This window comes from Rhamphochromis longiceps, linkage group LG19, assembly GCF_057381845.1.
Source record: "Rhamphochromis longiceps isolate RC_006_pf linkage group LG19, R_longiceps_female_GT1.1, whole genome shotgun sequence".
In the NCBI taxonomy this organism is placed as follows: domain Eukaryota; kingdom Metazoa; phylum Chordata; class Actinopteri; order Cichliformes; family Cichlidae; genus Rhamphochromis; species Rhamphochromis longiceps.
This window is the reverse complement of record NC_140575.1, coordinates 18,554,761-18,578,663: the sequence shown is the minus strand read 5'-3', so window position 1 is coordinate 18,578,663 and position 23,903 is coordinate 18,554,761. Positions and strand designations below refer to the sequence as shown.

General features: G+C 41.0%; 1 protein-coding gene and 1 long non-coding RNA gene across 5 annotated transcripts in view; both read right to left on the bottom strand.

Moving 5' to 3' along the window:
* Positions 1 to 1,116: 1,116 nt before the first annotated feature.
* On the bottom strand, positions 1,117 to 17,690 carry LOC146646521 (uncharacterized). 4 transcript variants are annotated; one of them, XR_014908743.1, is made up of 4 exons: positions 13,657 to 17,688; positions 9,846 to 9,966; positions 9,657 to 9,764; positions 1,117 to 8,435 (listed from the first exon to the last, which is right to left on the bottom strand). It is a non-coding gene; the product is annotated as an uncharacterized LOC146646521 (long non-coding RNA). The 4 variants fall into 4 exon arrangements; XR_014908740.1 differs by having other exon boundaries at positions 1,117 to 9,764; positions 14,737 to 17,690; XR_014908742.1 differs by having other exon boundaries at positions 1,117 to 9,764; positions 14,775 to 17,690.
* A 3,581-nt stretch (positions 17,691 to 21,271) lies between these two features.
* The window catches only part of babam2 (BRISC and BRCA1 A complex member 2), a 118,604-nt gene continuing 115,972 nt past the window's right edge, over positions 21,272 to 23,903 (bottom strand). The window contains exon 12 of the mRNA XM_085390978.1: positions 21,272 to 21,857. Coding sequence (XP_085247104.1) covers positions 21,794 to 21,857 — 64 coding nt within the window. The 3' untranslated portion in view covers positions 21,272 to 21,793. The remainder of the gene's footprint in view (positions 21,858 to 23,903) is intronic.

The window sequence follows — 23,903 nt, the reverse complement described above, 5'->3', positions numbered from 1 at the left end:
ACGCGGCGTTTCTGCACAATTAAACCTTTGTGCGCTTTGGCGCCGCCGCATTGTGCCTAATTTGGAGAGAGGTGGCACACAACACGGACGGTCAGATTAATGTGGCCCGCCGGTTAGTGCAGCACGGCGGCTTCAAAGGAATCTCGGTGAAATGTGGGCTAATTGTAATTCGGACGCACCTCATAAACAAGGGCGCAGCGCCCAGAATGTGACACGTTACACGATATAAAATGGCGCATTAAGTCTAATCCCATCTGCCACGGTTTCTATTTTAATCTGCATCACCATAACTGCTGGTGCCGCGCGCGTCTTTGCCAGAAAGCCTCGCTCCCATCAGAAAGTTTGAACCGGGGGAAGTTGCGCTGAGGGAAAAATAATCTGCGGGGGGTTTCTGGGGTGACCAGTCAGCCGCCCGTTGCCTCACTTTGTTCGCTTGCTCATAACGTGAAGACGTCAGTTACACATACAGGTACTGCACCTCTCCTATATGTCACCCTTTCCAGAGTTACTGGGTGTCATTCATTTTCGCCCCGTTACCTTTTGACCTGCGCACTGATCTGTGACGCCCTGCCTGTCGTGCGTTTTAGTTTCCCGAAGATGTTGAGTAATTCTGTATCTGAATGATACTAATTAATGGTTAATCTTTTGAACGCAGCGGTGTTGCTAAGCGACGCGTTTTCTGCTAAATAGCTAAAGGGTGGGTAATCTAATCTGCCATCCCATAATTAATGCCGTAATATCATTTGAGACGCACCCATGGGCGTCAATTTGGGAGAAGCACGATGTGGCACTGTGACAACCTTTATATGGGTCCAAGTTTGATCTTTGAGGATCATGGGACACGCAACAGTCAGTCAGCCAGACGCTGCTGCTCCAGTTTGTCTTCAGTTTCTTGGAGTTAAATCGCAAACTCTCCGACTTCCGAAAAACTGCAGCTTCAAGGAGCTCAAGGTCAGGGGTCAGGTGACACAAGAGGGTGTATGTTCAATGTGCGCACTGAGATCATCTTATCTATCCATCACACATCAGAAGGAATTTGTTATACAGAACATCTCATTCAGCCTGACGTCCGCTGAATGTCCACTGAACGTCCGTGCGCAAGAGGCTTACCTGGCCGCGGCAGACGCGCTTCAGGTGCTCGTGACGCAGGAGAGTTGATGCCTAATGCTGCCTTCAGGTACCGCCGCATAAATCCGAATGAGGAGATTGTAAACAAAGGGCAGTCAATTCAGGTTCGGGGGGGGATACATACAGAATATATTAATAAGCGCTAACGTAGATAGTTATTATAACTTAACAACAAAACCCATTTCATGAAACCACCTAACATGGCCTATAGTAGGAAATGATCATCTAATCATGCATCATAGACATCAGTCACACAGCGTTTTCCGTTTGCAGGATCACAGTCCTTTGATGTTGGGTTGTTTTTTTGATTTTCACTTTTTCTGTTGTGTAGCACATTATGAGTACTTTAAAGCTACTTTTGACTCCTTTTTCCCAACCACATTATTTTGCGCAACAAGATGTTAGATATAGGGCACGTTATGGATTATATTGCAGTCATCATAACATCAGAATCCCCAAGATTACTGGAAGTGTTTCGCAAGCATGATCGTAGGAATAATAACAAATCCATGACAAGACGTCCATTTAATTTTGGTCATTGCTGTCAATGATCCAGTAGAGTACTTTTTTTTTCTTTAAGTGTGCTGTAAAATAATCGTTGTTAAATTACAATGCTGTACTTTCAGCTCTAAAATAAAGTGGTGTTTTTTACGTTGTAAAACATTTTGCAGTTTTGTTCTGTATAGAAATCTTTGCAACAAGTTTGCTGTGTGATTTTCATTGTACTGCTGTTTGAGTGTTCCTGGTGTCAGTGCCACAAACAATTTATTACCCTAAATAAGATACACCCTGGAGTCAGTTTCTAGTTGTTCTTCAACCATGACAAATACTGAATGCTTTGATTCTCCAATTTCCCACACCCAGGGACATTTCCAAGATATCCAAGAAGAGGAAACATTTTTTGGGGGTCACGTAGAACCAGAAGTTAGAACATCTGATTATAAATAAATACAGAGAATGGGTGTAAAAAACATTTCATTTGGTATAATTTTCCGGCTCATTTGCAGTCCCCCTCATAGAAATGTATTGCATGATAAGTGGCTGTACCACAGTTTAAATATTGTTTTTTATTTATTTGATTTATTGTTGAGTTTTTTTAAATAGGAATAGTATGCATACAGTATCATAATGTGCATATCATTATTGTGTATATTTTTATAGTACAGCTAGAGATTATTTTAATGACTTGAATACTGCTGAAAGCTTGGTCTATAGGCTTTATATATAGTAATACATCATACATGAATATATTTTAGTCACAAAAATATATATATATCCCAAGAACAAGGGTCTCATGCAGGGGCTTGTCCTTCCATGATGGTTTCTTCTCTTGCTCCCTTTCTTGGGTTTCTGCTGCCCGAGGTATTCACTGAGCACGCCGCCATCTTTCTGATGTACTCGTGGATGTTTGTTGTCTCATCCTGGATTGTGGTACCCCCACTCACTAGGAACAGCACAGTCCTAGGAAGAGCAACGATACTGCACAGGACCCTCAAGCTCCCAGGCCTCTCTTTGCTGGAGGACCTGAGCTTGAAAGATAAACTGCATTAGTGTGTGTGTGTGTGTGTATAAAATTTATGAAGTGGAGAAATATTTCTTACCATAAATTTGTTATTTTACAAACAGCAGGACATGTGTGTGTATGTGTATATGTATATATATCTATATACACACACGTGGGCGGGCGGGCGGATGGATGGATGGATAGATATGTATAGAAATAGATATATAGATATACATATACACAAACGTCCTGCTGTTTGTAAAATGACAAATTTATGGTAAGAAACATTTCTCCACTTCATAAATTCATAACAGGACATGTAAAAATATACAACTGGATGACTTGAAGGTTAAATGACATACAAACCTCCTGAAAAGTGCATTTACAGTCACACTGAGTCACTTCATTGCTACATAATTCTCTGGAAAACAGCTCAGTGTGCCAGAGAGGAGGAGACTGTTCAGAATTCACTACATATTTCCTTCACTTTTTCTTTTTTGCCCTTGCATCACTTTGTTTTCCTTTTCCTTTGCCGTCAGTCGCCTGTCATGTTGTCATGTTGTAATACCTTAACCTGGATAATAGCTCAACATGATCAGTGTGGCTAATCTCACAGCTCAGGTGCAGCCAGTAGGACACACGTAGGTAACAAAGTGCTGACTGTGAGCACACAGAGTGGGTTAAAGAACAATCAGAGTGACCGACAGTGGGACTGTGCTAGTGGTCTGTTAACACACTTCACGTGCTGTTTGATTACGCAACAACAGCAACACCGAGTTCACTGCATTTTTGAGTTAGCCGAGCAAAATCTAGCAGGGAGCTGATACCCTCCTTGCGCATGCACTGACAATGCTGTGGCAAACATGTGCTTCCTTTGTCACAGTGTTTTGTGCAAGTTGGAGGTTTTGAATGGAAATCTAATCAGCGGTTTCATCAGGAAGCCCAGTGTGCAGGAACACGGCTTTAAAAAGGCTGGATGCCAGACGGGCAGACAGCTCCTGTGAATTGAAGCAAGCATCCTTCAGTGATTTCATTTACTGGTTGCTGTGGTGACTCATGTAAAGCAGTCAAACACAGCAGCGCAGAGGGATAATTTGAACGTTCTTGACCTCCGGAGTGTGGGATTGCAGAGAGAAGAAGATGAATTCATTGGCCGCATACTCTCCAATAAGGCCGGTCACATCATTCAGGTATGCAAAAAGCTCAGCAGCTGCTCAACAACATCTTCACCCTGACTACGTCCATATGGACTGAATTCTAATCCACTCAGACAACTGGCCTGCTTTGGTGTAGTTTCAGCCTTAATGCCAGATCCCATTTAGCAAAACAATTAATTAAACACTTATGACAATCATTCAGGAACACCTGAGACTGACTTTGAAGGACTGCATTGGACAGACATGGCTCAAAACACTGCACAGAGAATCTCAAAAAGAGCTACTCATTTTACACAAGATTGGAGCTTTACTCAGAATCTGAGGATGTGGTTTTATCAGTTCTGATATCAAAATAAAGCAGCAAACCCTTCATTATGAACTAGGAGAAAAGTGACATCCAGTGTTTTAGGAAGTTGATATATTGAGTTAAATATGAGAGATTGTGTTCACAATAAATTTGAACCCTTTTAAATATTATTATTAAATTTAGCTTCCCAAATCAACTCTAAAGCCATTAACAGAAACAGTTTTCTGTAGCAAAATCTAAATTTAGTTTAAAAATCCTTTCACTATCACTTGGTATTTAAAACACATTGATTTTATCTCGAATGAAAGCTTTCACATTTTGGGAAAGAACCTTGCTTTCTTGCTAAGTGCTAAGTGTTAAATGAGAAGATTGATATCACTTTTGGCTTACATGCAAATATGGTCGACAGTAGTTCATTTACACATGGAACTAAACGTTTGGTACACGATATGCTAATTTTCAACCTCTGCATTAAAAATGTAACACAAAACACCTGCAATACAAAAAGAAGGAAAAGTAATAAAGAAATTGTCTTTAAAAGAAGACTAGGACCTTAGGTTGCTATAAGGGTTAAAATTAGAGTAGGTGAAGTATGGTTTAAATTATAATTAGGATTATAGGAGGTAAAGTTGTGGTGCAATGGGAACTAAAAAGACTGCCATTTACTTAAATTACTGAGTAACTTTAATTATTATAGTAGTAGATTGCCCCGTGTGAGGGCTGCACGGCGTCAATGCATTAGCGCCGTGATCACCAATCACATGGGGCGAGCCGCCTTAACTTGCTAACGGAGATTTTCTGCATTAACGCAGTTATGGCGTTAACATCATTTTAACCAGATAAACCCTGACAGCACTACATCATAGCTAAGAAAAATAAGGAGAAACAGCAAAAGAAGCCATGTTTTTTTCTTGACAAATCAAGAAAGATATCATTGTTAATTAGTTAGCTTTACATTTGTTTGCTATTGGATTTTTTTTCTCCCGTGGACAGAATTGGGCTAGCTAGCTATGTTTCCCTGTTCCCAGGGAATATAGCTAGCTAGATTACTAGCTATAAGGTAACAGTAACTAGAATAACCATTTGTTACAACCAAGGTATGCAGAAGAGCATCTTTGAATGTACAACACTTTGAACCTTGCAGCAGATTGGCTACTGCAGCAGAAGACCACACCTCTCAGCTACAATTTACACAGGCTTATCAAAACTGGACAACAACAAATTGGAAAAATGTTTCCTGTTGTCTATTTCTACTGCAACATTCAGACGGTAGCACCAGAATTTGGAACATGAAAACATTTCCTCGGCAAAGTTTGGAGCCCGTAGTGCCAACTGAGCTTGGTTTAAGTTTCAAAGTCTGAGTATTAATGGTTTAAAATGTAAAAGTGACGAGATCTAAATCCAGTAAAGCGTGTTTGGGATGACGTGGAACAGGATATTCACATCTTGGAAGTAATGTGATGTTGATGCATTGACTGTGTGATGCTATAATGTCAATTTGAATCAAAATCTCAGAGGAATGTTTCCACCACCTTGTTGAATCAACCCTCTACTACCAAGGTGTACCTAATAAAGTGGTGAGTATCTATTATTACAGTGACCAATCATCTGTCCATTCTTTTTCGCTGATCCTTGACAGGGTCGATGGGGGGCGTGGTTAGTGCCTATCCCAACTACCATAGAGCGAGATGTGGTGTGCACCCTGGATATTACAATAGTAAGCAAAGAGATGCAAAAATAAATCCCATGTTAATTCTACTTCCATGCTAATTCTACTAATTTGGCGATATTAACTGCTACCCCTCCTCAGCTTTTATAAACTGGCCAATCAGCTGAAACTGTGTTTATATTTGTTCATCTACCCGTTTTTTGCTCTCATCATATATGTACACACACACACACACACACACACACACACACACACACACACACACACATATATATATGAGTCATGTAAAGCAAATGTAGTGAAGCCCAAGAATAAAATATGCACCTGAAAATGAGAAGTAATTGGTTCCCTCTAAGTGATGGCTTATACAGATGAAGACAGAGGGAACGTCTGAATTCTTTTTTTATGGTAATTGTTAAGCTTGATGTGAAATGTGCAGTCTCGAAGAGTATTGATTATGTTAAGAGGCTCTTCTTCTATAAATATCAGTAGTTAAAAGAAAAGGTGCCAGGTGGGAGAAGCGCTTCCTGCAGGGCTGAAGTGTGGTTACAGTGCTGCAACCTGAAACCTGCCTACACATCACCGCTGCTGGATGTGGAGCTGACTCTCTCTCTTTACAGTAAACAAATGCATGTGAACCATTTGAATTTCTGTCATAACTTCCAGAAGGCAAACAAATCCTTTTCCATGACTGTTTGTCAACTCAAACGAAGAGAACAGCCCCACTTACTGGATTGAAATGCGACATATCAAAATATAACAAGGAATCTGTTTAAGCGGAAACAGCACTTGTTATAAACAAGATTGTGAAAAGTTCTGAGAAAATACTCATTATGATATCTTAAAGGGTTATTCTGAAAATTAAAGCACAAATCCTTGGGCCACTACCTCATGGGAGCTGAAGTTTTGAGATATTTATGTTATTTATGATATTTATATATTATGTGTGAGGATTTATGTGTCTGAAACAGATAAATTATAGTTTATCTGATCTTCTGCCGAGATTTAGATGAGAGGATGGACATGAGAAGTGTATGCATTATCTTACATTATCACTTCTGCTGGAAGCTGACTGTCTCTCTTTACAGTAAACAAATGCATTTCAGCATTTGCCATTTCTGTCATAACTTCCAGAGAACAAACCAAACAGCAAACCTTTTCCATAACAGTCATGTGCTTCAACTCTGACTGAAAAAAGAGCGAGAGCCTTCATGCTTGTTTGCTGCTGTGGTAGAGAAACAAACCAAATGACATCATCTAACTCGACTTCAGCCACCACTTGTTTTCATGTCACTGTGGGAAATCTAACATACATTTTGTTGCAGGAAATTGCAGACCAGCAAGAGGCTTTATTCTGTAATTTACCCAACAGCCCCATTTAATGGAGTGACCGCAGGCAAAGAGCCACGACAAGACACCCGTAATCACCCGTGCCTTCACAGATACATGCCCGAACGCACACTTGCTTCACGAGCATTAAGGTATCAGTTCCTGATACAATGGAAGGAAGTGCGTCACAGGCACGCTGCACTTCGACACAAAGAAGAATGGAACGCTGCCCAGGCACAAACAGAGTGAGAGACAGAGAGAGAAGGGGAAATGTTGGAGCATGTGGTGGAAGAAGTGAACAAATAACGGCGTCCGAGAGGAGAAAAGAACACGAGTGGTCGGGGGACTTCAGAGCAGGTCAACACAGCCACCTGCGATTTCGCAAATAAACACGACCCCGCCATTCCTTCCACTTTTACTGGACTGCTTATTCTCAGTGGAAGAAAACAACAGTCCGCCCCTCACCTCCCCACCTCATCTCGCCCAGTTCTAGAAAGAGAGGAAAGGAAAAATGCTGGGCGCCTGAGAAAAACAAGTTTTACGTGTTGTTTTGTTCCTCCTGCGAGTTGTTTTCCTCGTCCTGAGCCCAAAACAGTCCAATGAAATGGCATTTGTGGGCGCTTCTCACAATGGGCGAGTTTATCTCCCTCCGTCAACAAGGTTATCAGTGTAATTTATGAGGATGCTAGTCTGAGGTCTGCGCAGCCTGGAATGTTAATGGGTTTTGGTTGAATTGTACTTTTGCTGCTGCTTGACCTCAGTTGACTGAGCATCACACTACCTTCTGCTTCCGTTGAACATAAATGTCTCAGTCTTTAAGTTTAAAATGCTGCATTATTGTCTTCACTAGACTTCCCAGAAATCTCCTGTTAAACAACAAGTGTGGGCGGGACGGTGACATCATTTTACCTTTGGATTTTCACTTGCTGATGTTTGAGTTTCAGGGCTTTTGATCTGTTTTAGCTAACTCTCTGTTTCTTCTGGAAGTCTGGAAACACTAACACATCACTTCCTGTCCACTAGAACAATTTTCCCAGGAGGCGGTAAAAATGAGGTTGAATCAGTTACTGTAAAAGCAGCAGATTCACCTCTCTGGAACAAAAAAACGGGGGATTTCAGTTGAGCAGAACTGCATGTCTTGTCACAGCTTAAGGGAAGATCATTGCTGGCGTGTCTTTAGAGGCAATTTTGCATTTCTCTGTGTAAACATAAAGACTGCTTTGTTTTCATCGCTGTGTGTACCAGTAACTCGCTCGCTATTACTGCACTCTGAGGCGTATCTTCACTGCAGAATAATCCTCATTGTTGTGGCTCCGTGAATCCAGGTCCTCAGAGGAAAATCTTTTGTGGAATAAGATGAAGAGATATACAGCATCAGTGATCCGCTTTTAGATCTCTCCCGCTGCTGCTTCTTTGATATCTTACTACGTGTCATAGAGTAAATTTGATGTTTTAATTACAGTTTTGAGCTGAACACACTGATGGCAAAGCAACAACCTTGAACACAGTTTTAACCATTTTGTTTTCATACAGAACAAAAGGAATTTTCTTTATACTTAGCTTCCAAGGAACTAGAGTTTCTGCATTTGTTTTAAAGGGGTCTTAAGCAGAAGTTCTCTAGGCTTTCTGAAAGTCTTTCAAATTATTTTTTGGACACCAGCTGCTTTTACCTGACCATTTTTAAAGGAATGATTTTTGCTTCTGTTTTAAGTCACTTAACACTGAACAACACATCATTCAGGTATAAAACAGGTGCATAACCCAATCAGGGTTGTGATTACACATAACCAAACAATGAGCCAATTAAAATTAAATTTTTAGGCACTTTATTCCTAGCAGACTGTCATAAAAAGACAATTTGTTAATGTTTCTTTATTTTAAAATGTAAAATGTCAATGATAACATACTTTGACAGACACAAAATAGTATTGTTGCACCAACAAGGTGATTTCCAAATAGCTATTAGCTGGAAACTTGGTTTATATCAGCATAGTGTGCATTGTGCTATTAAAAATTTTGAGGAAACTGGACAAGTGGAGGACAAAAGAAGAAGTAGCAGGACTAAAAACCTAACTGAACACTCTCTGAAAATCATGTGTTTAAGAAATAGGAAAAAAATCCAGCCATGCCCTGAAAAATGCACAATTCAACACCAACAGTCATGGATTGGCCTCCCCAGCCCCCAAACCACAACATTATTGAAGCAATATAGGATCTTTCTTACAGGGAGCCAACATCCAAAGAAGATCTCAAGAACTGTTTCTGATTAAATCACATCTGCCTTTTCAAACATCTCTGTGCTACTTCATTTGAACAAAATTCCTGGAAAGACCCTTTAAATTTCCTGCCATATTATCAGGTATCAAGAAATGGCATAAGTAAAAAACATCCTGCGTTTCATCAAACTTGCCATTTCAGACCTCCATGAACAACATCCTAATCCTGACTTGACCCTTTCCCTAACTGAAGCTACTTTGCGTGTCATTTAAAGTTGTAAATTGTCACACAAAAACAGTTTAAAAGGACAGGCAAAATATGCCTGAGGTGGAGGTCTATTTATACCTCGATATCACGTTGATTTGGTTCCCAAATCAAGGACGGATGGTAAGGCTGGATGAAACGTGGACTGATCGTGATACATGGAGACACATGTCAGTCAAGAAAAACCCACTGGGGAAAGAAAAAGGAGCTCTTTAGGTTTTAATGTGTTCTTAATGAAACGAATAATATCCTCAGTTGGTACTTACACACCTTGTTTGTGATTGGTCAAACGGAAATGTGGAACTGCAAGAGGGAGGGGAGGCGGTGGTGGCGGGTGATCTTCCTGGGGTCGACTCCTCCGGTGCGTCCATTCCTTCCGGCTCGATGGAAGCTTAATGTGAGTGTGGAAAAGTGGAAAATTTAATTAGGCTGCCAAGGGGGTTTTGTCTCACTTGGCATCTCCCCCCCCCCCCCCCCCCCGCCCCCGCCCCCTTCCTCCCACGACCACTACTGCCACCCCCACATCTTCCTTCCCTCATGTTTTGCTCTGATCACATTTGCTGTAACGGCACTATTTCTTATTCTTTTACCCATAATACTTCAGAATATGATTTTCTTGGCACCTTGTTCTTCACTTATGATTCCCCCGCCACCTCCTTTTTTTCTGCCATGGCTGGATTCATCTGTTATGCACTCCTTGAGCAAAGATTTTCTGTTAGGCCCCTCCAACCCCACCCCGAAAATCCCTGTCCTGCAAATATACAACCTGGCCCCAGTGCATTAGTTAGGTTTTGGTAATTTCACTAAACTTTACTCAACAGTCATTTTAGAAAATGTAAAGTGCTCAAAACTGGTGCTAACAAGTCTAAAACCAAGTGACTCACAATTGAAAGCTACCTTTCTCAGCACTGGATTGTGTGTAAATCCTTTTAAAGCTCCTGGGTTGTGTCAGACCAGACATTTACTAAGTTGGGTTGCAACATTAAAACTTAATAAATGTGTAATTTGTTAAGATTTATGTAAGGACGCATATAAAATCAGTGATGTTTAGCTCACAAGAAGCTGATGCATTTATTCTCTCCATGAAGTACCTAAACGTTTCACATACCATTTTAGGCCTACTGGGCATGTGCAGCTACATCATTATCAATCCTGTGGAGAACATACACGATGGAGACTCACAACAACTTCTTGTTGGCTCCAGTTTTGGCTAAGTAATATAATAAGTTTGCAGATCCAAAACACTAGGAAAAGTGTATTTGTTGTATTTTAGGCATTTACTTCCTAAAATGTGTCTATTTCATGTGTCAATAAAAATGTTTTTTTATTGCCCGGTAAAGCGATTTTCTCTTATGGAAGCCATTTAAGTAACATTAACTTGATAAACCATTTTTTTCTACAGGTCTTTTTGGAAGTGGGAATGTTCAAATAGCAACAAAAATGCCCATTTAGAAGCTGAAGGGGTGGTAGAGGCTTAATCCACCCAATCCAACTGTGTCTCACAAATTTGAGTTTTTTCCTTGGACCTGACTTTTTTTGGTGTTACTGTGTTTTGCTTTAGTTCTAGGCACCAAATGCAATTACTAGTTATAAAAGAGTTACAAAAAGATCATGGTTTAGGTTAAAATAAAGAGTGTATTTGGCAAAAGATATGTCAAATACAGTAGCTTAATGCAGATTTTACACAACCTTTACATGTGACCTACATCTATCACAATGATCGTAACAGGCTACTAAGCCTTAAAGAAGGTAGAAGAATGGGCCTTCTGGCTTTGTGCATGTGACTGATAACAGTTGATAATGGCCATTTAAAGGGCTGATAATATCTGGATCTGGTGTTGGTTGTAGCACAACTTCAAACTATTCCACCAAATACAGCTTAAAAAAACACTAACAAAAAACATTCAGTGGATATTTTGGGCTTATGACGGTAGGGTGAAGCTGAGGTATTGAACAGTCACGCCTACTGCCCAGCCCAAACACAATTTTTTTGATAAAGTTGTGTAGATATCTACATACGGTTAAACTGGTGATAACAGATTTTATGTGCTGAAAGGATGTACTATTCTTCTATGGTCAAATGTTTCCCCGTCAGGAAACAGTTGAAGCTCAGGTCATTCAAAATGAGTCCTCTGTGGACTTGCTTGTTTGATGTTTTTCAAAGAAGTCTCTTGCCTGGAACTTGTTTTCTTAATATGGTTGACATTTGTGATATTACAGCTCTTAGTGAAAGCACGAATTGTTCCTATGGGTCTTTGTACCATCTTACAAGGTAAGCTTGTAAGAGCTCAAAAAGACACCAACATTTTAAAAAAGCAGAAAAGTCGTACATTTAACAAGCTGGAAGCATAAAATGTTGGTATTTACAAGCATCTGAACCCTATCTTCAACAAAGTATTACAGCTTTGGTTGGCCACTCATGAGGAACATATTCCAGAAATCCTGTTAACATAAAGCACAGTGTACAGGGTATTTAAGCATTTTCAGCTAGCAACTGTGCACCAGATGGCCGAGCAAGTGTGTCGAAACAGCTAACAAAGTTATGACCAATCCCAACTGATCACCCTGTCTGATCCATCTATTAATTTCCCAATGTTTCTCCACCACTGAAATATTTAGCTTTACTTCTAAGGAAATCTGTGGTAATACCCAGGAGTTAGTGGGAGTGACCTTTATGTGATAAATTCTTCAGTAAGAACTAATTTATGTGATGAAACCAAGTGAAAAACAAAAAAGCCAAAGGAGATCTACCAAAAAAACCCCAAACTGCAGTTCCTCTAATAGCCACTTAAGGCTGACTCTAAAATTTTGAATTTTAAAGCGCCTCATTTTAATAACCACCAGAAGGCGATAACCATGGTTGCAGAAAGAGTCCTTGTTCTATCACATTTTATGGGGAAATAGCTTTCTGTAGGTTCAGTCACTCATTTTGAGTCATACTGAATTACGTGTTAGACATATTGTGTTTCAGAAGGCAGGATTATCCAAGAGCAACCACTCACCAACCAATGGATCAATACTAGAGATGGCACGATACCACTTTTTTATGTCCGATACCGATACCGATATCATAAATTTGAATATCTGCCGATACCGATATGAATCCGATAGTGTTTTTTAATCAACAAAACTGTTTTTTAAATATCTTGCTGCATTTTGTATAAGTTCATACTCAAGTTTAAAACAACAACTACACTAAAGCTATTCTGTTATACCTGTATGCAAAAAAAAAATATTTCATAGTTCAGCAATACTGATCAATCTAATAAACTTAAACCTACACCATCCTCCCTATTCTGGTATTTTAAAGAGTACTTAGCATAAATATTAAGCAACCTAACTAATAGGGTTCCAACTCCCAGCAACAACAAAAATAAATAAATAAAAAATAGGGAACCACCCCTCACGCGCCACCTCATGATGCTTAATCGACGTAATCAACCTTAATTTGATGCAGTGTGAAAAAAAATGCACAGAAATCAATTATTTTTCAAGAAATATTAAATAGATTCAACATCTTTCTTCAACAAAATTGCAGACTGCACAGATGGTACCTTCCCAAAGGAAAAAGTACTATAGCTTACTAGGGTATATTAGACTTAATAGTTACTATATACAGTAATTGACTTCTATTCATTTTACATCAAATTAAAACTTTGGGTGTCAGATAATTATTTATTAAAAGCTAGACATTTTAAATGAGAATAAGAAAGAAAAGTATGTCTTTGTGCCCCCTTTTCCCTGTTAATGCCCTATCGGCCCCCCTGGCTAAACTTTGCTAGATCCGCCCCTGCACAGTTACCAGCGTCAGCTACATAGAAAAAGATCCTCGAGTAGAAAGTAATATTAAATACATTCTAACAACAGCTGATCAAGCTTAAACGTGCTGCTGTTGTTCAGCCGCTGGTTTGCTCTTTCTGGTGCAAAGTGGACCAAAAGCAAACTAGAGACACGACTGGCAACAGAAAAGCCGATCAGCTGATCGTTAAGCAGTTTCATGATTGAAGTAGCAGCAAGAAGAGGCAGTCGTTTGTTAAGCTTAACGCAGGAATGCTTTACAAACATTCAGAGATGGACTTACACACTTGCTTTACTTCTCTCGGGGATAACTTTGTCGGAGATGAAATGCCGGGTTGCTAGCGAAGCTCCAAATGCTATCCAGACCATCGACAGGTCCCGCATGCCACAGCCGCTCTATCACGTGATGCATACTGCTCCGACGTGCTAACGTTCTGAGGTGAGTTACGGCGTGTTGCAAGTTTTGTGAGGTGCTTTCGTGATATTTAATGGATCGGATTACATTTTTTATTTTTCTCCGATATCCGATCCAGTAATTTAGGTCAGTATCGGACCGATACCGATACGTAATATCAGATCGGTCCATCTCTAATCAATACAGGCTTTTCCCTAGCAACTGGTGGCTAGCAGGAAGCTTCTTACCAGTCTCTAGGCTTTTTTAAGGGGGCTTTAGCAAACTGTCAGCAACCTTCAACAACCCTTGAGGAGCCACCTAAGGTTGCCAAATGGATGCTGACAGGTCTCCAAATATGGGAAGGTCAGGCTATCTGATAACCCAGGCTTCAAAATGTCCATAACCATAGCTATGTCAGTCTTTTGAGCTATATAGGTGAAACCTGCAGTAGTTTTGAGAGCTGTAAATCTCCACTTTTTTAAAAATTTAAAGCTCTGGTTGAATACTGTCGATGTGTCAACCATATGACTTTGTAACTGGAGCTAAAAATGATGTCAAACACAGGCTGCAAACAAATGGCTCTCATGTGAAGTTTAAACCAAACAGCGAATGTGGCATTTCTGAGGTCTCAGTGCTATAGAAGTGCATTATGTTCAGGGGTATCATTTATCTTTATTAATAGATGTTAAGAAGATGAAGAAAAATCTTTTACATTTTATGCAAATCATAAGCAGAAACTGCAGCTGACATGACACCAAACTTCATCACGTGGCTGCATCACATCAGCTCAGGCTCAAAAGAAAACTTTCCCCCAACTCGTCAAGAAACATGCTCATCCCGTGTGCACTCTTCCAACTTATGGATATTTATTTTTCCGAGGGAGGGGAAGTGAAGGGAAGTGGGAGCGGGTGGCGGCTGTAGTTGTGGCGGTGGAGGAGGGATGAAGGAGCGTTGTCACATTACATGTACCTGTCTGTACGCGTCTTCACTCGTGGCTGTCATCTCACCTGACAGGTCTATCAGTGTCCACGGCTGATCAGGACGCGTCCCTCAGCCTGACAGGATGAACAGACAGCGCGGCAATCCAGACTGACAGCTCCTCAGGTAGCTGCTGGAGGAAGGGAGGTTTAAGATAGGAGGGAGATGGAGGAATCTGGGGGGTGAGGGGCAAGAGAAAAGCTGCAGAGCAAGAGGACTAAATAAAGAGTGTAAATAACCCGCCAGATGATGTCCACAAGAACATCAGCAGTGAAGCCTAACCCTAGATGGCATCAAAGAGGTTCAATCATCTTTCTTTACCTTTCTTTTTTCGGAATCTGATAATGAAGTGATTGAGGCTTTTAAATAAGAGGCTGCTGCCAAACGCTACCTTTAAAAACTCCATTAAGCCACAAAAATCCTCTCTCTGGGTGCCAGTTTGAGTATTTTTAAGCAAATTGAGTTTCATCTTTTACGACAATCATGCACGTTGAACCGAAGCCAAACAGCTCGCTGGGTAACGAGAGCTGCCTTCCAGAGAAAAAACACCTGCGGGATGTGCTTTGGTTAACCCATGAAAGCTTTAAATCAAATGCTTGTGATCACACCCAAGGGGAAATAAGGCCCCCCTCCTCTCTCCAGCACACCTCCCACTCTGTGCTTCCCACCCTTCTTGGGAAGAAAAAAAAAATCAGTCTTTATCTTGTCAAAAGCCATCGAAAACAAGCCCTTCCAAACGCCCCAACAACACGGGGACGAGACAAAACGGGAAAACCTACAAGCTCCAGAGCGAAGACTCATTTGATCAGCTTAGCCACGCTCTCCTGGCTCCTCATGCACGAGGAGTAATTAGCAATTAACAATCAGGATTTAACTAGATCCAGTTATTATCTGTAACCCAAAAAAAGGTGGTGGGAAGGGGGGTATCTGCTGCTTTGACACGGGAGTGCATCAGAATTCCCCTGCTCCTCGAGTTTGATTAAAAAAAAAAGAAAAAAAAGAGAAGGAGAAGAAGAAGAGTGAGGGACCCGAACTGTAATTCTCTCATTTTCACGACATCTCTGGGCCATTTTTTTCCCAAATTCCCAGATCAAACAGGCTGTAACAAAAGGCCCCAAATCCCCCTCCGCTCTCCTCCTCCTCCTGCTCTCTCTTTCCAAAATTAGTTAAGCCTCTCAGCTCCATCATCCTCAACATGGCTCGCATCAACAACCCTACGCTGCTTCGCAAATGCTGCATAGCCTCTGAAATCCACCCCGCCTCCCCTCTCCCCATTTCCTTCCAAATATGCTGAAGAGTTGTTGTTTTTTTTTTGGGGGGGGGGAGAAAACTCCCCATATGTCACTCTGAATTTGGACTTACACACAAAACACAAAGTACCCCATAGTCACTACAGTTTTTTCACTGGGCTAACTGTGTGTCTTTTCTGGGGGTAAAATTTTAAGCCAAAAGTCTGCTGTTCAGAAAATGAAGGTGAACAACAAAGGCTGAGGCGAGGCTGACAGATTCCAGAAGAGGGGGGTAAACAGTCTCTCCTCTCCTGGTCTCTGACACACTCGGGCCTTTTGGACACTCCTCGCTTCCTTCTGATTACCTCAGCCCCGGCTGTTTACCATCGAGGGGATGATTCAGGGTTTTCAATCACTCTCGCACACTTTCCCTCCTCTTGTCTTATCACACTTTTGTCTGCCTCCGACGTACTTCTTCTGCTCTTCAAAAGTTTCTGGCGGCTCGCCCGACTTCTGAGGTGAAGCTGGGTGAGATACGCCGAGAGCAAAGGCTGGGTTGTTGCCCAAGAAGGTGCTCGTTGCTGAGCTTTAAGTGATCCTGTTTCACACACTTGTCAGTTCTCCAGGCTGGCAGGTCCTTAACTGCCTCCGAGCTAGCTGCTTATAGGGCTGCCACCAGTCCTGTTAATGTTAATCTAATGCTAATGTTTGCCAGCTCCCTCAAGCTGAGGACACCTGTTTCTGAACAGACAGGCCCCGCCCCCCTGCTTGATGCTCATTAACTTCCTCGCCACCATCAAGGCTGCAGTGCAGTCGGCGATTTATCTCACAAAATAGCATAAAAAATGACCGATCCGTCTTCAGTCATCGCCTTATATCAAAGTTTAGCCCGACAAAGCATGATCACAGCCAGACCACAAAAATAAATAAATAAAATGAAAACCAGCCTCATCAATTTAATCATCCCCCGTCCAAAGATTTCGAGCTAATTATTCCAGCCTTTAATTATTCCATCCGACTGCCATTGAGATCTCTTAAAGACGGCTGGATTAGTGGATTTGGAGCATTAGCTCGGAGGGTTGGCAGACCTCTGCACTGTGAATCAGGGGGCTGAGAAACACATCTTCAAAAGGTATGCCGAGCAGCACCTTTACAGGATCATTAACAGCGGATAAATCCACGTTAAGTTGCTTAAAAGCGTGTAAAGGTGAGCCATGTTTGGGAGCAGACACTTTTGAGGGAGGAGGCTAACTAAATGTGACTTAAGCACTGCGACAGTGACACAGTTTAAGCCACTTTGGAAGGAATTGTTTACTAGTTACTTAAAGGGCTTATGTCAGGTTGGGTCAACGTCAGCGGCTGAGGGGAAACTTCAAGAGTTGGGCGAGTTTACCTTTTGCACGGGCACGGTTGGGAATTGAGGGGAATGATGTAAGCTGCTAACGATTCAGCTAATTTTGTTTGAGCTAATGTAAGGCAGCAGGTTATTTGGCAGGGATGGGGTTCAAGCTCAGAGCCAAACCTGCACTGAGATTCAACACTATTGGAAAATCAATCGCTGCCTTTCGAGCTGTGACAGTCAAGTTAAACTAGCCTCCGCTCGTGCTCGTTAAAGATGCTCCCTGTCATGCTACTACCCCCCTCTGAACTCCATCTCAAACCCCCACCCATCAGCTCTCAGCTCTGCAAAACGAGAGCAGCTCCTCCCGCGGCTGAGATGTTCTGAAAGCTGGTCGGGAAAGGTTAGAGCAAGAAACATGGAGCGGGGCAGTGAAAAAGACAAAAAGAATCTTGCTTTTTAATTATTTTATTAAGAGCCTTGATGCTATTAAATGCCCCAGATACATTCACCCTATAGTTCTCAATTAGACTTGACAGTTGCTGCTTTACCAACAATAAATATAGCAAAGGGCTGCGCCTCAGGCCAGGAAGGACCCCTAACTATGACCCTCGTATTTAATGATGAAAACAAGCGAGCGCACACGCTGCCTCACTCAGGCACACACACACTCTCTCATCCTCTCCGTGCTGCGGCTCCATATTACACAAGCACACTGAGGGCCTGTAAAAAACAACAGCATCTGTGGGGGTTTGAAATGCACTGCAGATACCGAGGTGTACCACTGAACACATTTGGAGGGCAGAGAGTCATTTTGAACTAAAATAATGAACAACGCATTATTCAAGGTAGATTTTCTGTGCGCGTATTTGGACGCGAGGGGAAGAATGATGTCTCCGTGCCAGACCTGAAAATATCGATGATATTGTTGCTATGGGAAAGGCAAACACATGTGATGCATGTGCAACTGCATTTGATTAATTGGCTTTGATATGGACAGACACACTAAATCCTCTCCAGATTAGTACTGTGTTGTATATAAATTGTATTTGTGTGAGGCGAAAATAATGGTGAACTATTATTAAAGATAATATTGCTTTAGGTGATAATATTAATGTGCATACTCATTTGATTTGTACAGTGTTTCTTTTTATGGCATAGTTAAAATATGTAACAAATTTGCTCAGATGAACTTTTTCATCTAAAAAAAAGCCTGATCAATGTTATTAAATCCAAATGTAGCTACTTTTATATTAACAGTAGACTACTCCATATAAACTCAATCAAATCTAAATGAATTTACCACGTGACCCCCTCAGAATCAACTTTAGTATATTTAATTAATGAAGCTATGTAAAATTACGCTGGGAAAATCTAGTGACCCTCAAAGGGTGGGTTGAATTTCTGTCACTTTTTAATACACACCTTTTATTCAAGCATTTTTGAGCCCACATAACTTCTTAAATCGACATGAAAACGCACAAATCCATTTTAGACCCACTGACAAAAGACACATTTAATGTCTGTGATATAGAGTAATAGAAACAAATGTCAGTTAACCTCTGAAAGTTCACTTGAAATGCACTTTAGTCAGGTGGATCATCAGAAATCAGAACATGCAGGCTACCGGTTTCTGTTACTGTGTGTCACAGATAATAAACTGGAGCAGTTTTAGTGTTAAAACTATCTATCCCATGTTAACAATGCTCAAAGTTGGTTATAGAAAAAAAAATCAAACCAAACAAAAATCAGATTTTGCTTTAGACGTTGAGCTGCTGTAAAATGGATATGGTTGCAGTTTTTGTGTTTTACAGCTCATGTGAACATCTCTTGCACTTAAGACATAATGATACAGTATCTATGTATGTATGTGTATATATATATATATATATATGTGTGTGTATGTGTGTATGTATGTATATGTATATATATATATATATTAGGGGTGCAACGATATTCGTATCGATATTGAACCGTTCGATACAGTGCTTTCGGTTCGGTACGCATATGTATCGAACAATACAACATTTGTAATTTATTTTATCAATTTTCCTTCTGACGATGCGGTCTGTGTTGAGCGCTCAGTGAATCTGTGTTCGACTACTCCGCCTGGGCTGCACTGTCCAGCGCAGATCCACTGAGCGCTCAGCACAGACAGCATAGTCAGAAGGAAGAGCGCAGGGCAAGCTAGCGAGACAGAAGTTAAGCTCTCCTTGCAACAGGCAAGTTGAACCTCATTCAGATCTGGCGTTTGGAATTATTTTGGTTTTCATGTGACGTATGACCCTGAAGGTAAGCGAGTCATGGACTAAAGTAAAACAGTATGTTGGATGTGCCACGCAATGCTCAATTACATTGGTGTGAACTAGTGTGTTAGCGCAGTTAGCTCGTTAACGTGTTGGCCGTCTAGCCCCATGCACGGAGCGATCGGCGGTAGCTCGTTAACGGAGATTTGCCGTGTTGTGGCGTTAAGGTCATTTCAACGAGATTAACCTGAAAGCACTAGTGGGAACACAACGAATATGAGTGCACATTTATGCCGACATCATCCTAGTGCAAAGACAAGTGGAAGCAGACAAAAAAAAGCAAGCATGCTACTAACTTTAGCCGAGTCATTTAGACAGCTGTTAGCACATGATTCTCCTTATGTGTTTAATATGCTGCTGAGAATATAGCCCAGAAGAAGCGGATAGTATAGCTTTTATTTTGGAAAGAGCCATTTCTCTGTAATAAACTCTCTTTTCCAAAGATGAGTGATTCCTCAATCAGATACAGGGCTTGCAATATCGCTAGCCCGACGTCCCGGAGCTAGCGATTTTTTCAGTCGGGCTACCAAAATCTATCTCTTCCCTGCCCGTCGGGCTATTGTAGGAAAAATATATGTCAATGCTTTTGCATTCTTTCAGAAATGTAGCTGGGTAATTATGTCATTGGCATCGGTGAGCCACTGTCAATATGTGACATATTGAAGTCGCGTTTGAATTTGCGCTTGTTTTTTTGCTTTCACTTTGCAATCGTGCGAACTGTGTATAGAGAGCGACAGTACTGATCTGTGAGTGATGATAATTTGTGCACCAATTCCTCTGACATCGTCTTATTAATCGTTAGCTTACTATGCAAACATGACAAGTGAAATCTCCCGCAGCAAGCTTAAACATGTGAGAGGTTGATCGCGCAGAGAATCGCTGAGCTTATGTGAGTGCGTGTGTAAAAGCATTTCAGTTCTGCTGAGCCAAATAAGACAGGTCAGGGTGAAGAAGTGACAGCCAAAGAAAAGCTTACCACAAAACGGAGAAGTTATGATAAATCAGACTATAAGGCAAAAAGAAAGTGCAGCTTTATGGTTTCATGGACAAAAGAATTTCTGTGGCTGCAATATGACGAGCTAAATAACCAGGGCTGCACATAAGTGGTCCGCAGGTGCGCATTCGCTGTCAAAATAAAAAACACGCACAAGGGTTAGGGTTAAATTTAAAAACTGTACTTTTGAGTTAAAATATATATTTATAATTTTAATAAATGACAAATTAAAAATGCATGAACAATTTTTTGTATCGAAAAAATATCGAACCGTGACACCAAAGTATCGAACCGAACCGAATCGTGAATTTTGTGTATCGTTGCACCCCTAATATATATATATATGCTTTAACCCATGCTTTTGTACACTGAGGGTCTTGAGCTCATAACAATAGTATAATCTTCTATAATAGTATTCATAGTATGAAGGTAAAAAATATGAAACAGACAAAAGTCACTGCATAAAAAGGAGCTGGGGTCAGATGAGATGAACATGGAATGACCCTGACACACAATACTGCTGTAATCACGCCGTCTTAATGTCTACAATGCTCCTTAGTCTATTTTCCAGTTCTTACGCTTTTGAATAAATAAAGTAAAAGGACAATTTCAAAGACGGGTGCTAATACTTTTCAAATAATAAAGCAATTACACACTGTCAGGAGGAACTTGTTTTATACTGCCAACATGTCAGACAAAGACTTTGTCACAGAAATCAAAAAGCATTTAAACAGTTAAAAGGCAAGTCACAGATCATTTAAACATCAATATTGGGGCCAAATTAGACAAACACGTGGCAAACGATCAGAAGACAAAGATACTCGTGTATACACATGTTCACATCTGGTGTCAGTGGCACAATGCAACAAATAATGTTTATTTAAATGGGTGGAACGGTTTGTACAAGTACAAGCTTGTCAGATTATTTCCAGTCAGTTTGGCATTTGTTTTCAAAATAAAGGCCTTTAATTGGATTGAATCATCAGCACAGCCAGTTTTTGGCCAACTAAACAGGAGATCGGCTACAATAAAAAGCGAAGGTACTGACTGAGAAGAATATTGTCATTATCACTCTGCTGCTGCAGCAAGTCTGTGCATACTACAGGTACACACTCACACACGCACGTGCACACACACTCCCACGGGCGACTCTCCAGGCATGTCATCAAGCCAGTCAGTGCTAGAGCTTCCCATTGGCAAAGGCTCCCTCCTGGAACTGAGGGATGAAGCTCTTGAAGTACGCCCTGGGAGACAGAGACATAATAAATTGTGACAATAATTATGTTTCAACTGCTTCAAAGCATCTGACAAATTCACTGGGTCAGTCCCAGCGTGCAGCAAAGTGCACATAAAAAGGAGAATGTTTTTATTGCCTGCAAACACAATTCAACATGAGAAACGACACTGTGCACCTCAAACTCTAAAGGGAGAAACAGGAGCAGTTTAAGGAACAGATCTTCTCCTGAATGACTTTCTAAAAGGAAGTCTCTCGACTATCAGCTTGTTCATGTCACTGGGGATTTAAGTTTTAGCTTAATAAGACCAATTCCTTATTTAACGTAAAGGGCACAGAGACATAACTTTTATTTCATTGGTCACTGGCCAATCAATTTGGAAACCCATCGTCAACCTGACTCTGACGACAAAGGTCAATTTTTCAGAGCTTCCATAGTAGCCAGTGGATATGTAAGCCTCTTGTTGAACTACAGCCTTATCTGTTTCCATTAATATTTCTTTTACAGTTTATTTTACAGGAGGAATTGTACCTGCACACAACCATATCCTGTCCAAACATGACCAGAAGGCTTCTATTGCCAAAAATATTGTTCCTTGCCAACAGATTCCACATATTCATATGCAGAGATCAGTTTACAGGGGCATAAAAATTGTGGAATCAGCAGTCAAATCTGATTAAAATCGCTTCACATGTTTGCACACCATCCTCTGACCTCCTCTGCTGCAACACAATTATTATCACTCACCTTGATTATTGATTTCAGAAAGTGGGCAAAGTCTTGAGGCGGCAAACTGGTTAAATGTAAGTACGTGGTGAGTAAAGACAGTGTTCTTCATAGCACACCGCTGTGCAGCACAGTTGAGATCGCGTCATCTGAATGTCACATCCTAGCAGATGCAATCATGGTGCACAACCTGTTGAAACAACAGCGAGCGTGCTCCTGCTCCTGATCCAACGAGCTGCCTTCAGGCTTAAAAACTGTGAACTCTTCAACTGAAAACTGCTCAGTTGTAGCCTTGAGATGGAGCTTTCAAAAGAACTTCACATTAATTTGAAACTGAAGCTGATGGTTGTTGTCTGCACCAGTTTAACGTCTGTGGTGAAATCGCATCTCTGAGGGGCACTTTCAGAGAGCAGTGCAAAAATAGCAGCCACACCAGAAGCTGTCTGGACATGCCCAAGAAGATAATCTTGAACAGGAGATCGGCCTAACTTAAATCAGTCAAGGTTTTTGATTCCCATGTGCCTATTCCAGGAAACTTTTTTTGTACGTTTGCCAGTTAACCTGCCAAATAGCTTTTTGTCGATGGGGGCGGGACAACAGTCAAGTCTCACACAGATTTTTATTCAGGATTCTTTGAATGCCACGTCTCTCCATGCAGCAGTATTGCTAAAAGGAGATGTAACAGTTCAGCTGTTCAAACAATTTCTGTTTGAAAATGATAACTGGGTTTACGCAGGAGAGTCTGTCTGCTGTATCACTGCAGAGGAGGAGTACACAGAGGCCTTTCCATTAACATGGATCTGAATAACACCCATAACCACTGAAACTATGCACAAAGTGGCATTTAAAACTGCTTAGAGGATGAACTGCAACTGTAATGTCACCAACAAAAAACTACACTAAGACTAAATCAATAGTTTAGCTTCCTAAATCAAAACAAACACCTGCATTGTCGATATACCTGAAGATGTGTGTCTGGAATGTTTACTTAACGCTGTCGGTGACTCTTGAGGAAGGTCAAGCTGTCTGTCACAATGACACCATCATTCAACCGGGTATCCAAAGACAAAAAGCCCACAAATATGAGACTCAGTGTCACGTCGAGTAGTTTTCCTTTAAAGAACCTTTGCTCAGCCAAGAGATTATGCGTTGCCTTCTGTTTTCAATATTTACAGTAGTTATTAACCTTTACCATACAAAGAGCAAACACTGCATTTACTCAAACAAGGTCAGGCTAGTTTATGTGTACTGAGGGTTGGGTCAAATCTGTATATCAATAGATGGTCTATATGCTGCACAGTCCATATGACAATGCGTCATAATACCATA